At 47.9% G+C, this 15,541-nt stretch overlaps 1 protein-coding gene across 4 annotated transcripts in view; it reads right to left on the bottom strand.

The window, feature by feature from the left end:
- Nucleotides 1–3,968: 3,968 nt before the first annotated feature.
- The window catches only part of LOC126046736 (keratin, type II cytoskeletal cochleal-like), a 63,695-nt gene continuing 52,122 nt past the window's right edge, over nt 3,969–15,541 (bottom strand). For 2 of the 4 annotated variants that reach the window (XM_049819525.1, XM_049819526.1), the window contains 10 exons: nt 14,207–14,394; nt 13,553–14,006; nt 12,588–12,796; nt 9,957–10,017; nt 9,349–9,444; nt 8,397–8,561; nt 8,130–8,255; nt 6,659–6,879; nt 6,067–6,101; nt 3,969–5,258 (listed from right to left, as the gene is read on the bottom strand). In XM_049819525.1, coding sequence (XP_049675482.1) covers nt 5,065–5,258; nt 6,067–6,101; nt 6,659–6,879; nt 8,130–8,255; nt 8,397–8,561; nt 9,349–9,444; nt 9,957–10,017; nt 12,588–12,796; nt 13,553–13,948 — 1,503 coding nt within the window. In that variant the 5' untranslated portion in view covers nt 13,949–14,006; nt 14,207–14,394 and the 3' untranslated portion in view covers nt 3,969–5,064. The remainder of the gene's footprint in view (nt 5,259–6,066; nt 6,102–6,658; nt 6,880–8,129; nt 8,256–8,396; nt 8,562–9,348; nt 9,445–9,956; nt 10,018–12,587; nt 12,797–13,552; nt 14,007–14,206; nt 14,395–15,541) is intronic. The other 2 variants (XM_049819528.1, XM_049819527.1) reach the window with 2 other exon arrangements.

The raw sequence follows: 15,541 nt of genomic DNA, 5'->3' as shown, positions 1-15,541 counted from the left end.
AGGAGCAGGATCCATTCCACCCAACACTGAGTGTTTACAACACAGTTGGCTGCCAGCAAGGCACAAGAAACAGGTGCTTCCCAGGTTAGATGTCTTCATTAGGACAGGGTGGAGCTCCAAATGATTTTTCCCCCAGGAAAAACAAACAAACAAAAACATTTAGGAGGCACTGACTAAGCAAAGATGCTCTAGCAATTTGCATAAAGCTAACTGAAACTTATTACTATCATTGATTGCTAAATCCCCTTAAAACCATCATCAATTGCCTCAAGTTGCCTGGGAACTCCTCAAAGCCAGATACCAGGAGCTGCTGGATGGTTTTACAGCCCCTTGTCCTTCCTCTCACCCTGGCACCAGACCAGGTCCCGCTCAGCTCCTTGCGGCAACCCCTCAGGCAAAGCAGACCCAGCTCCCAGCCCATGGTACACACCTCTTCCCAGGCTGGGGCTGCCCCAGTGCAAGAGCACAAAAACCCACCACCTCCAAGAGACTGGAGGACCTCTTTTCATCTCTACTGTATGGGGTGTTGCCCTTTATAACCTCATCAAGCCAATTAGGCTTCCCATCAAGCTAATTAGGCTTCCCAGGTGGAAGCCTTCCCAGGAGAGGAGTCGTCTCCCCCCCACCTTACTCCTCCCTGCCCAGTGGAGCTGGGGACTCAGCCCAGCCCATACTGGTTTCATGCCATTAATTCCTTTTAAACTTCAGATGAAAATCTCAATCAACTGCAGAGCAGGGTTTTGGCCTTAGCAGTTACTGAAAAACTGATGGAAACTGAGGCAAATGCAGCTTAAACACTGGGGAAGAAAGCTCCCCACCATCTGCATGCAGCCTTCTTCCCACGCTTGGTTGCATCTGAGTCCTTGCCCCTCTTCTGCCTCAGTTTCCCTATAGAGAAGAGCAGAACTTACCTCCTTTGTAAAACCCTCTGACATCTGTGGACAGAACCGCATTGCCAGTGACCTCAGTCCTGTTATTACAATAACACATGTCCAACCTTGCATCCCTGTGTTTGCAGCTGGTGGTACAGCAGCGCCGTAGGGGTAGGTGGATGGAGCAAAGTGACCGCATCCTGCAACGTAGCCCACAAGGAAATACCAGGGATGGTCAGCAGGTACACAGCATTCAGCTGGGGCACTTAACTGGAGAGAGAAAATCAGGACAGCATACTAGGAGGGGAGGAATACAGAGGCCAAGAGCAAGCAGAGATGGCAAAAACACTTAAAGAAGTATTGCTTAAAGAATTAGATGAAAACTTATAAAGTATGCTTAAATAAGTATTATAAAGTATAATTACTGTGCATTTACACTGCAGAGAGCAAGAGGCAGAAGGTGAAGTGCTCTGTGCCTTGGCAGGAATAGCTGGGCTTTACACCTGCATGGAAACCAGCAGTGCTGTAAGAAGGAAAAAAAAACCAATTTCACTGCTTTTATGCCCTCAGGAAGCAGCAAGATCTCCTTGTAGAGCTGGCTTAGAAAGAGGACATATTACTGACCACCCAAATGAAATCAATTGGGCATCTTTAATGCCTGTGACTAAAGTGCATGCATGGAGCGACCTCCGCAGCCATTAACATGCTCTCACCAGGGCAGAGGTATTAAGATGTTTAACTGACATGATAATAACTAAGGGCTTTGAGATGTTTCAGTGACGAAAGCAACAGGTACGGTTACGGAGCTGTACTGTGGAAGGCTGAAACTATGCAGCCGAGTATAGAAAGATAGATGCTAAATTGTAACAGGAGGGAAAATGGGGCTGTGATGTCTCACCCTTACCCTGCCCCAAAGCATGAACAGAATAGCGTCCCTGAGATGGCACCAGATGGGTCAAAGCACTTGCCCATTCAAGGAGAAATTGCCCTCTGCAGTTGTCTTTTGCTCTCTGCTTGGCTCCATCTTTCCCTCAACTCACATTTGGAAAGCTAAACGACCTCCAACTTTCCCCAAATTCTTTGAGCCCAAATTCACAGCTCCTCCATGAACCATAGCAGCTTGCTGGTTCACTCCCACATCCAGACCAGCACGTTCCTGGCCCTGCACCAACATGAACATGCTTTGTCTCTGATTTTACGCACATTTCAGATGCTTGTTATTCTTCTTAGTCACTGCTGCAAAACAGGGAGGCCAAAAAATACTGCTTTGTGGGTTGTTTGATGGCTTTTTCTACCTTTTAATACCTCTGAGACCTGCATCCTCCCATCATCGTTCTTTTTTGCCTCTGTTCTCTCCAGCAGTGACATCCTGCCCGCCAGCAAGGGAAGCTCAGTTGCTGTTCAGACAAGCAGTGGGAGGCAAAGTCTGGCACCCCAGGAGCCTCAGCCCAAGCGACGAGAGCTGGGTGATGGCTCTGCCTGCTGAAAAGTGGGTGTCAGCACCGAAAGCAGCTCACACGCTGCTCAGTCTGGCAGCGGTAGTGCTCCGTGCGTGGTGGAGGGCTCTGGAGTGGGTGCTGGGTTTCTCTGGGTCATGTCTGTCTCCTTTCTCTGGAAGTGCAAAAGTCTCCTCCATTGCAAAGCTGCTTCTGAAGCTGAATTATTTCTCCTGAATCCAACTTGCAGAAATTGCACTCAACAGGAGACTTGCAATACAGCTGCTTTTACACTAATTCAGGGCACTTTGTCTTCGTAAGATCAGCATCCCCTCTGAAGCAGAGAGATTAAATTTTAACCAGCTCCACTTACGACCCCAGACTGAGCCAAGACCAGATCCAAAGAATGAGCAGAAAGCACAAAGGGCATCCATCTGCATGGACTCACAAAGATATTTCACAGCATTTCCTGGAGCGTGCAGACACCCTTTTCCCCATCATCAGTGTACAGTGTATGTGGTTTTGCTAATGCGGAAAAGCTGCAGCCACACAGATTGCAAGTGCCCCTTCCCAGGTCAGTGCTGCATGCCTCACACCTGAAAATTCAAGAAGCAGTAGTGGAGCCCTTCTAATCTCTTGTAATGCTAAGAGAGACCCACAATTCATCCCGACATCAAACAGTGGCACCTCCTGCCAAAAACATCTGGGCAACATCTATCAGCTTTTCGTTTCATTTAACTTCAGGGGATTTTTTTTAATTTCACCCTTTGGCCATGGCATAAAAGCTGTGAGCCGGGTGTGCCAGGCCGCTGATAACACAGCTCTGCTGGGCACCCTGGCTTCCTCCCCTCCCTGCCATTAGTGCCGCACCTCTAGTAAAACCACGCACAGGCTCAGCACTGCGCTTGCTCAGACTTGAGGTGCTGAGCTGTGTTGGGTACTGGAGCAATGGGGCCTGGGTAGCGCACGGGTGGGTAAAGCATCCTTCAAGGCACTGGCAGCCTTGTCGCCATCCTCACCCTGGAGGAAACAGCTTTTCTCAGTGACTACAAAATCTCTGCCTGGTCCCATCCCCACTGGGATGACGCTTTCTACGACAGCAGATCCAGCAAGGGTTCGCAATGCATCTGCACCATGGCCCTACAAGGAGAATGGGAGCAAGCACAAACCGCCCAGGGGTGAGCCCATCTCACCCCATGCTGCCCCAAAAGGAGCAGGAATGAGTTGTCCATACGCTTCAAGGCCCAGATTCACCTCTCCAAGCTTTGGCCATCTGCAAGAGAGGTGTCTCCTCCAATGTTTAGCTCCTCTCGTCTCAGCAGAGGAAGACGGTGCTCAGAGAGGGATCGGTCTCAGTCAGTTTGAGTCCTGATGAGGGGCTGGGCTGAAGCCAAGCGCTTGAACAAAACCAGTCCCATCATCCCTTGCCCAGACTCGGTGCAAAGCAGGTGGGTAAAATTCACGCAGGAACAAAAGACTGTGCAGGCAGCAAACCCTAAATCCTGACCCTGACCGCAGCGTAGCACTGCTCCAGGGGACACAGCCATGAGCAGGCTCTGGAGACAGTAGGATGGTGATAACATTGGATGTTTTCCAGAGCTCCTGAGTATCCAGGGCAGCCCAGACAAGGAACTCTGCTGGGACTGAAGAAGCACGCAATAGAGAAACTTTATTAATGGCCTCATGACAAGGTCTCAGACCACAAAGGCATAAAACGTCAATGAAAGATACACTGCTAGGACATGGCTGAGCATGCAATACAACAATTCCGTGCAGTTTCTTTGAGTTATTTATCTAACAATTCTTCCTACTGCAGTAATGACCTAACCATTTTCCCTGGCATGTTTAAGTTGAAGACACATTTTGGCAGGAACAAGTAGTTATTGTAATGATGCATCAACAAAACACGCTTTTTCCCTAACTGTAGTAAAGACACTAGGTATCACTAGATACACTTTGAAATACAGGATGGTAAACAGAGACACCCACGGATGGGGAATGTTATGTCCCATTTTAGTTTGCTACTTATAATTTTAAGCAACTTCATATCCCTTAAGCTTTGGGCTTCTATTAAGGAGACAGCATGGGTGGGGGAGCTTGTTTACGAGTTACTTCGCTATAAAGAACCTGAATATGTCTGCATTGCCTTTGGTAAGAAATCAGCTCAGAGGAGAATTGCTGAATTCAATTTCTGAGCCCACTTCCAAAGAAAATAAGGAGAAACCCAAAACAGTTTCACTGTTTTCTTCTTGGTACACTTTAAGAAAACAAACCCAGGCTGAAATCTTAACAAGGGTTGGCATTTTCTGAGGAGCCTAAGGGAATAAAATCTTCCAAATCATATTAAGAGGGAGATAATCTTCTGGTCTCTTTTGCAAAACCACAGCAGAAATGTGGAATAACTTGCCACTCAAATGATTGTTTTGCCCTTCAAAGGGTGAAATCCAGCCCTGAGCAGGGGGTACCAAGCACACAAGTAACAAAAGCGTTATCCCGCCTGCTTCACTGGATAAATTTCACCCTACAGGCTTGAACCTGCTCTCAGTGGAATGGTTCCCACTAAGTTCAACAGTGCAGGATCAAGCCTTAGGCATTATGTGGCAGGGTCAGGTACTCTGGTATGTCTTATTCCAATTCATTCATTACTGCAGGAATTTTGCAGCCAATTTGTCCTATAAAAGGAAGGCAACAAGGCTTTTCTTTCTATGGTTTCCCTCCTCCCATGTAATGGATACCATTGATCTTCGTTCCTGTAGTTAGTTCTTGATGCTTCTCCTGCTGGACAAGGTTGAGGTTGTCGTCATGGTGTAGGATTTGGAGCCACCCCCAGGGGAGAGGCTGAGCGCCCCGCTGCCCATGCCTGCTCCCAGGCTAAGGCGTCCTCCACTTCCTCCTCCCAGAAATCCACTGGAACTGGCATAGCCACCTCCACCGCTGGAGCTGACCACGGCTGTGGCACAGAGAGAAGCAAACCAAACGTGAACGCTAGGGAACTTCAAACCCAGTTTGGCACTCTCACAAAAAGTGCATTTTTAAATTGCAGCAACCAGATGAAAACTCTCTGTGATCTCCTGCAAAACACAGGGCCTGGGACACTAATCTCTTGTTACATTTTGGCCTAGAGCATTTATTGTCTGCGCCAAGCCAGATGCCTGTGAAGGCTGAGCAGTCCATCCCCTTCTCCATCGTTCAGTCTGGCTCAGGACCTCCTGCAGCATGGAGAACCCTACACCATAAACACATTCAGCTCATCTTTTGGTGCACCAAAGAGGCTGTGGGCATGTAGTTCACCAGCTATCAGTGGCAATTAAGTGAATGAAAAGTAGAGCCACTGGTTTAGAGCTGTGGACAGCGTCTCCAAGATGCCAGCATCTGCCCAATGTCCAGTCAAGGTGAATATGCAATGCTTCCCAAGCTGGAAAGACACCCTCTACCGTCACCTTTGCACCAACTTCCAGTCCAGGCAATGCCCTTTCTCATTAGTACATTTTTCTCCATGCAAAAATGGGAGGAAAGAAAGATCAATATTCCCCCAAGTTAAATTTCATACAGATGAGTTAGAGCTGAAGTCTGCCATGGAGCCAGCAGCACTATCAATTATCTCAGGGGGGTCTCATTTAAGAAGGGGGCTATCTGGGTTGCAGAAACTAAGGCAGGACACTATGAGGCTCCTGCATGCAGGCCCAGCTGGTCCCCACCTGCATTTTCTATAGGCACATGGCTATCTGTAACTATTATAAATCATAAAATCAACTCACAGATGTTGACGCTGCCAACTCCATCACCAGCCAACCTGTTAGAGAAGAAAAACACAAAGGCAAAAAGGAAGAGGACAGGTTAGGCTCTGCATTACTCAGTGTTCCCCCAGGGCCTCAGTGCTGAAGATGAAGACAATGGCAGTGAGTTATTACCACTGTTGTAAATAATTCAGACAAGATAAGTGTGCCATCCAGCGCTTTGTTCTGGCCCTACATTTACAAGCTCTGTTATCACCTGCGGGGGGGAGGGGGGGGGGGGGGGGGGGCAGTGCTGAAAGAGCACAGGAGCTCTATCCTAATTCCATGGGGATTTAAGTCACTTGGAAATTTTCTGCTACAGCATCAAACGTATGACAGAAAACAACTTTTTTCTTCTTTGCATATTTTCACCAAAAGTATCAAATTTTCCCCAGAACTTGCCAGTTTGGCTCTTCAGCCAAAGCGTTTTCAGGACCAAAAATAAGTTTAAAATGCAAGGTTTTCTCTTCTGTATTTCCCTGCAGAAATTGGAATCTGGCCCTCATAATGTGCCCAAGTGATGGGAACAAAGGGCTGGACCCTTCCTCATGTAAAACACAAAGGCTGCACCCACCTGCTCTCCTCTCCCTCCAGCAGCTTCCTGTAGGTCGCGATCTCGATGTCCAGGGCCAGCTTGACGTTCATGAGCTCCTGGTACTCGCGGAGCTGCCGGGCCATGTCCTGCTTCGCCTTCTGCAGAGCATCTTCCAGCTCGGCCAGCTTTGCCTTGGCATCTTTGACAGCCAACTCACCACGTTCCTCAGCTTCAGCAATGGCTGCCTCCAGCTTGGCACGCTGCAGGGACAGAGCAGAGTACATCAGTGGGAATCTCACCTCCTCGGTGGAAGGCACTACTGCCCATGGACTTCTGACATCTACTGGCCAGACAATCTCTGTGTCTCTGTAGAGCCCTAGAGCCATCTGCTCAACTTAGATCCCTACAGTTTTATGCCCACACATTTTTTGGGGAACTGGGCAGAGACCAGCCTGCAAAGGAAGCTCATTTCATCCCAAGATACGTTCTTCCGAAAGGCAGACCCTACTTCTCTCCACTGCCTACATTTTTGGAAGACTTTCTTCAGGTAATCCTCAGCTTTTTAAGCTCACCCACACCACACATAATAGCACAACATTTAAGGTTAATGCAGGCTCAAGTTTTCTCTCCTATTATGCCCCAGAGCTTGTTCAGAGCCAGTTAGTCTCCAGCAAGCTTTGATGTGAGGCAAGCATGGACTCGAGCAGAGCTGCCGTTAACAAATAATCCAGACCAATCCCAAAAGCACCCCTGTGGGGCCACATCAAGCTGGCAGTCGCATCCTCAACTGTGCCCCCTGCACCTCCAAAAATGCTCCATGTCTGGCAGGAAGGGCTCACAATGAACAGATGTGCTTTTTACTCTCATTCATTATTCAAGGGAGCTGCACCGGGTCAGCTCTTTGCTTGTAAGTGTGTGTTGAAGCCTCCCTGCCCTGAAACCAAACACACACAAATGGATGAATCACAATAGCTTATCTCCAGCTTTGAGCTTCCTGGTTATTCACAACCAGTTTTCAGCCCTGAACATGGTCTGAACCACTCAACTGGTCTGGCTTTCACCAGCCATTTGATAAAGTAGTAACAGTCCCTGGAGAAAGCAAACAGAACTCCCATACAGCTGCAAAATTCTTTTATGTGCTCAAACATGGTGTTCCCTTCTGCAGAAAGGATGTGGACAAAGATCCCAGAAGCAAGAGGGTACAAGGAATGTTTGTGGCTGGGAGAGAGGCCACACGCAGCCTTTCCCTTTGGAAACAGCTCTGCATCACTCCCCTTCTGTACTCCCAGGTTGCTGGCAGACTTGTTCTCACCTATAGTTCAGCTGCCTCTCAGCCTTTCATTGCTCACAACACACTTTCTCCCTCCAGCAGAACTGACGTCTTCTGAGGTGAGCATTGCACCCACCCCCAAACTGCTTCTACAGATGTTGTGTTACACCCAGATCCCTGGCACACTTGTTGCTGCTAAATCCACTGCTCTGCAGCAGAAGAACAAGGGCAGCTCCTCACCTGGGCCTTTGCAGTTTCAATTTCACCCTGCAGCCTCTGGATCATTCGGTTTATCTCTGTGATCTCATTCTTCATGTTGCGTAGATCATCTCCGTGTTTCCCAGCAGTGACCTGCAGTGCCTCGTACTGTGACATAAACCAGTATAAGAGAAAAGGATGGAGTCAGACTGGCAGTCAATTAGCCAGCTAAAATCTCTCCCACTCATGACACACAGGATACACGTACTAGCAGAAGCTGTAACTGCCTTTATCTCTCCCATAACTCACCTTGCTTTGGTACCAGGACTCGGCCTCCGCCCGGCTCCTGTTGGCAATCTCCTCATATTGGGCTTTGACCTCTGCAATGATGCTGTCCAGGTCCAGGTTTCGATTGTTATCCATAGACAGCACCACAGAGGTGTCAGAGATCTGGGCCTGCAGCTCCTTAAGTTCCTGCCAGTTGCATTAAAAACAATACCATTAATCACTGACTTTTAAGGGCCTCTCTTTTGGAAGCCAAATAAAGAGAGAATCTGAGAAGAAAAGGGAAAGGGAGGCAGATAAGAAGAATTCAATCAAGCCATTAAGTAATTAGAAGGAAACCAACTGAATCATATCAACCTTGCAAAGCACAAAGTAACAAACAACAGCAGAAATTAAGTTACTTCTTATCACCCACATTTTGACAGCAAGGTTAGTTTACCCCACTCCTGAGATAAGAACCCAGCATGAAATGCTAGTCCAAGAAGCTTGAGCATCAGCTTCACAACAAAGCGAGGGCCAAATTCTACCATCTCACACAAGGATCCAAGTGTCCAGTTCAATCAAATTCTTATCTTGCAAATAATGGGTAAGATAGAGGTGTCTTAGACAAGGAGCTTTCCTTTCTTTCTCTCACAGCATACAAACACACAAGCACACACCAGCACTACAGCACTGGCTATAATACACTGGTTTTCCTTGTTTTCACACTAACAGCATCACAAAGTAATACATATCCTGGCTACATTCGCAATAAATCCATCTCACATCCCAGACAGGGAGAAATCACTGTGACAATTTACAGGATGTGTGCTTTACTTGCAGGCTTATTTCTGCTTAGACAAGGGAAGACTCCGCGCCTCCATCGCCTTTTTTGTCTCTAGAAACAGCACGTTAATTTTCTCAGTCACCATTCTCTGTTCTTCACCCACTGGTGGAGCTACACTGCAGCACCCACAAGAAGCAGAAAGGACCTTACCGCTTCATAGAGAGCTCTCAGGAAGTTAATCTCATCTGTCAGCGCATCCACCTTGGCCTCCAGCTCCACTTTGTTCATGTATGCGGCATCCACATCCTAAAAAAGTGATAATCCATTGAGATTGCCATAGCTTTGATGACTAAGTCCACCCAGCCTTTGATGGCTTCAAAAGCAGCCATAAACCCATCAAGTTCCCCAAGCTGTCTGCTCTCCATGTCCGTCTGCTCAATGACCCACCATGTCCTAAAAATTACCTACCAGTGTACTAAATATTGCTCGTGTGCAGGATCCCATATGTTCTGTAGGGTCCCCTGGACCTGTGTTTGCAAGTCCACTGTCAGTATGGACAGTCAGGGAAGGCCTTAGGAAATGTCCCAAAGACAGACATAGCCATAATCTATGATATCCATGGGACCTGGCACTCCTTCCCAGCTTCCTATAGAGACTTCAGTGCCTACACTGAGGCAGACTTTAGGCAGAAATGAGAGCTGTAATTATTCACCTGCAGGTCTCTAGGCACAGCTGTAGCAAAGAGAGTGTAGGGGCAAAAGGGGGAGAAGGGCTGCAAACGTATATGATCAGTCCCAGGTAACATCCATGGCACTCACCTTCTTGAGCACCACGAACTCATTTTCCGCTGCAGTGCGCTTGTTGATTTCATCTTCATATCTGCCAGAAAAAAGGGGATTGGTGTGAAGTTAGAGCCTGGGTTAAAGGAAAAAACATCACAGATAAGAGTTACCTTGATTCCCTTCTCTCCCCTTCCATTTCTCTCTGTCAACTGCTGCAGCGAAGCCCATGACTTCCCCAAGCAAGCCAGCCACAGGCAGAAGAGGTTTGCTGTATCACTGCAGCACGTGTAGTATTTGCACAAGAGGTACCAGCTGTATTCCACAGTTCCAGTTCCAGTCTCACCCGGGGTTTGGATGAGCTGATGCCTGAAAGCTGTTCTGGTCCACGCTGCCATGACCACTAACCTGGAAAGCCTTTCTCACCCATGCCTTCCCACATTCTTTCAAAATTCACTGCACTTAAGATTTCTGCTCCTTACCCTCAGTTATGGACAGCTGCAAGATGGCAGTCTGTCCTGAGGGTCTCAGCTTTTTCACTTGCCCCTTGAGAGAGCAAGTACAAATGCAGAAAAGATGCAAGCAGATTCAACAAATTCCTCTATGCTGATCAAAGCACCTGCACTTTCACTGTGCACTTCCTTATTACAGACATTTGAGAACATTTTGTAGGTGTCAATTGCCTGCCACTGTCTCCTGGTAAGAGCCAAGTATAATTATTCTCATTCTGCACAGAGTCGCTATGCTTCAAAGTCACACAAACTTCTAATATTGGCTACATCCCTTCCTTAGGTGTTCACCTTTAGACGTAATGAGCTAGATCCTCAGCAGAGAAAAATCATGCTCTGATGACTTTACGGGAGTTTGCTGATTTGTACCACTTGCAAGCCTGGATCTCAGAGCCTGCCTTACACCATTCTACGTACAGCCAACCTGCTGAAACAAACAGCAAAAATCTGCCATACGAATCCTGAAAGTCATCCAAGAAACAGAGCAGGAACCACCTTCTCTGGCTGTTTCAGAATTGCCGTTGCCAAAATTAGAACACTGGTCTATTTATTTACACGGTCCCTGCATGGCTAGCACTGTAATCTGCCTTCCAAAGTGCGAGCTATTTCACTTTCAACAGCCTTCCTGTACCTCCCCTTCCGCTCCACACTGGAAGCTTGCCCATCCACACTAGCCAAAATGGACATTATCCCTTTTGAGGTCAATGATCTGCATCTGTTACTATTGCAGAGTAATATATGACCTGGAAATTACATGACCATGCCGCATACGCACAGCCTGCAGTGCAGAACTGATAATCAGAGATAGGTAAAAAGGCTGAACTATTCTAGAACAGTTTGTCAAATTCCTCGTTTCCTGGGGGAAGCTCCACCAAGCTGGTCAACAAATTGACAAATCATTCAATATTCTCCATTATCTCCCAAAGCGCCTCAGGAAGCCCAATGCACTATCACACCTTGGCATGCCCTGCACCAAAGATAGCATGAATACAGTCTGCTCCTACACTTGCTTACTTTGAACCACACCCTTAGTCAATGCAGTTACTGAATAAGGGACTGAATCTCAACCCCTGGAGCCTTGTGCATATAAATCTCCTCCCCTACCCCAGATATAAATGGAGAATTACTGTGTAAATTGGACGTATTGAAAAAGCGGCAACAGACACATAAAGAGCTAGTCATGTTTTAGGTATTCTACTTAGAAGATGAGATTTTCTTCATATAATGGGGAGAAGCAGGTTCTGAACTCCAGTTACTGCATCCTCACTCCCTCTGCTGCACTAGCATCTTAGGCTCCTAATTCCTGCTTCCTTTCTCTTAGCACATACAGGGTTTGGTTTTACAGGGACCTGTAAGCTGGAGGAATAAATATGCACCTGTGCACCTTGCATTCATGTGACATGCAACTAAAATTAGGGCCATAATTCCTCTGGGTGCAAACCAGCTCCTTGCTGCTGCCTTGCAAAGATGCAAAGTACAACTGTGAATGAGCATGGGGTGGAAATAACTGAGCAGGGTTGGGGAAAACATCATCCCCATGCACCTCCTTGGGAATCACTGGCTATTGACCTTCCCTAAACACACCCTGAGGATTATCAGATCTCTTTGTTTTCAGTTCCGGCTTGATCCAGTATGCCAGCTCCCTCTTTTCTCCCCCCCCCCCCTTTTTTTTTTATTAAAGGCATTCCCCTGTACAGCTGGGTTGGGCATAGGCTGGGACAAAGGCTACTTTCTTCGTGGGACTCCTCCCAGGTGACACGATTTGGACTGAAAAGTCACTTACAAATTGCAGATCACCTGCACCATTACCTACCCACAAAACAAGCAGCAGTTCACCTGCTGCCTGCCAACCCGCTGAGCTCCCATGGGGTTCCTAAGGACCCAAACTGGCACGTCCAACCCAAAGTATGAAGCCATCCCTGAGAAGGCTCCAAAGCAAAGCCAAGAGGATAGAGCCACTGAAGACCATGTAGGAACAAGGTGCCAGGAACAACAAGCGATCCAGGCAAGAAGAATCCAGGCAGCTTCCCTAGACTAGACACCTAACTTGTGGCTGGAAAAAAATGTCCCTCCCTAGCAGAAAAGCTGGGGACATCTCTGCCAGAATACTGACCAACCTGCCAGCTCAACTACACCATTAGATTGGAAGATTATACATTACTTGGACTTGAAATCCTCAACAAGATCCTGCATGTTCTTCAGTTCGCCCTCCAAACGTGCTTTGTCATTCAACAACCCATCCAGCTGATGTCGCAGGTTGTTGATGTACGTCTCAAACATAGGAGCAATGTTACTCCGGGTGGTCTTCTGGTCCTGGAGGAGGCTCCATTTGGTCTCCAGCATTTTGTTTTGCTGCTCCAGGAACCGGACCTGGAAAGCAACCAAGAGACATTTGTGAAAGCGGGAGGAAGGGGGAGCTGACACTACAGAGTTTGGATCCCGAGGGAAGGACAGGCTGTGGATGGTATCTGAAGAATTTAGATTGCTCATACGAAGCACCTAAACTCTGGAGGGTGATAAAGACCATGAGGGAGCACTGTTACTCTGAGGCTTGGCTTATGACTTTAAGGCTTTGTATGAATTAAAGATAAGCAGATTCTGCTCGCCTGACACTTGACAGAAGCCATCCACAGACCTCAAAGTCATATAATTACTCAAACTCCAGGCCTGGATTCCTTGCATTTTGAGGATACCAAAGCTGAAGTTTACACAGGACATAGGATCAATTAGTGCAAGACAGTAAAGCCACAGAGGTACAGGGCAGTGCAAACAAACACGGCAAGCTCTTACTTATCTCAAGATACGTTCTATTGGCACGATTCCTCTCCAAGAGGCCCCCTCCTCCCTGAATTTGGTGGTGGTGTGCTTGAGTGCAGATTTGCTTTTTAAAGCCTGCACCCACACAATGGGCAACACCAGCTGAATAAAGGGGGTACAAAGCTGGCCTAAGCAGGGCAAAACCCTTTACTCGAAGTAAATGCAAGCAGGGCTTTAATAAGAGTTATTGGATTGCAGCAGGCAAATCCTGAGCCCATTTGTGAATCCCTCACTGGGCTAAGCAAGCTTTGGGTCAGACCTGCTTTTAAAGCAGCGTCCACAGAGCTATCAGTCCTTCCAACACCTCACCTTGTCAATGAAGGAGGCGAATCTGTTGTTGAGTGTCTTGATTTGCTCCTTCTCCTCCTTGCGCACCTGCTGGATATTGGGGTCAATCTCCAGGTTCAGGGGTGTCAGGAGGCTCTGGTTGATGGTGACCTCCTGAATGCCCCCAGGGCTGAGCACCCCACCACATCCTATGCCTCCGTAGCCGTGTCCAGAGTGAAAGTTGTAGGGCCTGGCAGCTCTATGGGAGAACTGCTGCGCAGAGCCGAGGTTGTAGAGGCTGGAGCTTCCAAAGCTACCTGCCCTCTTTAAGCTGACACCTCCTCCTAGTCCACGGGCTAAGGAGACAGTGCTGACCCGCACTTGGCTGATCCCTGGGACAGCTGCAGAGCGAGAGCTGAAATTCAGAGACTTGGACATGGCTGCTCCAAGGGTGTTTTCAGTATCCCTCACCCTTCAAAAGCTCAGGGAAGCTGTGCTGGAGACCAAGGAAGTGAGTGAGTTCTCCTGACTGCTTCTCCTTTTATCCGTTAGAAAAGCTGGGCTTGGCCCAAGGGCAAGAGGGATCATTTTACTGCCTCGGAGATCTGGGTGTGCCTGGCTGCCTTCCCACCCTCCGTCAACCTGCTGAATTTGAGCAGGCGAGAAGGGAAGGGCCAGGGAAGGGACAGGACTCACCTGGCGCCGTGTCCCCATGCTCAGACATGGCTTTGTTCTGCACCACCCTTCGCCTCTGCCACACATGCAGCCAAGGGACGGGAAGCATGGGCTCTTCTCAGCTCCCTTCACAAAGAGTTAGAACAGCACAGGTCCGAGCCCCGTTTCCTCAAGGCTTCTCCATTCCTCCCCGCTTGCCTAAATGGATGCTGAAATGAGAAGAGGGGGAATACACATTTATTTTTAACTCTATTACAGAGCAGGTAGCTCCCCTGTGCAACAGCAGAAAGGAGATGAGGGGCCTCAGCTTAGTGCCAGGTCATGCCTAGTTTAATATAAACCAAAGCCAGCTGCAGCCTTGGCACACACATTGTACTCTGCCAGCAGCACCCAGCAAATCTACGCCAGGCAGGAGAATGAGGGTGGCAGTTAGGAGATGCTGCAGCTATCCCTGGACACCATGGTTTTGCTTTCTCTCTCCTGTTAGTGCTAAAATAAAGATGGTTTAGGTGGGTTGCACCCTGCACATGGAAATACCCAACATGCTAGTCCACACTCAAGAGGAGACAGGACAGGCTTCTGCTTAAATTTCTGGGTTTCTATGCAGAAGAGGCAGTGACAAAAATTAGTTTTATGGGCTTTCTGCATTTTCAAATAGCTTTAAAAGGGACAGGTCTCTACTATCAGGTTGTAAATCCTCCAGGAGAACTTCAAAGTTCGGCCTGAATGTGTCACCCTTCAGCGCTACCCCTCATCAGGACAGCAAGATAGCGCTGGCTACATATTCTGGCCACAGCCTATTCAAAATATGTACCTCCTTCTTTGCGGGAAGAATACAAGTTGACTGGAGATCCCAGCTACTAAAAGGAAATTCTCTTTTTGAAGGAGGGAAAGGGGGAGATTGAGCCAGAGACGTATGAGGCAAGATTCTTCCCTGCCCTGCAAGCTGGCTCAGCTTCCACCAGCAAAAAAAAAAATAATCCACTGAGTGTAAAGCAAACTTATGTGTTAAACACACCCAGCTACACTCGACCTGATGCCTGATGTAGACAGGATAGGGTTCATTTCATCTGTACATAGCTAGCAACAAGGCAGAAGCCTCCAGCTGCTTTACATAGCTCCAGGTTCTTCTGAGTTCACAGAGAGAGACAGGCTGCTCCCCTGCAACTCCTCTGGGTTGGCTTGAGAAGACAGGGATTGAATCTGAATGTGTGATTTAGAGTCCGACACTCAGGCAAGAATAACTCCCACCAAAGTAAGGCCCAGCTGCTGGATTTTATCAGGTTGCATTCCAGCCTCAACTCCTTTGTATCAGCAGACAGGGATTTTTTGCACAACACAACACGCAAACCAGAA

This window comes from Accipiter gentilis, chromosome 16 (assembly GCF_929443795.1).
Source record: "Accipiter gentilis chromosome 16, bAccGen1.1, whole genome shotgun sequence".
NCBI classification, from domain to species: Eukaryota; Metazoa; Chordata; class Aves; order Accipitriformes; family Accipitridae; genus Astur; species Astur gentilis.
This window is presented reverse-complemented; position numbering and strand designations above follow the sequence as displayed.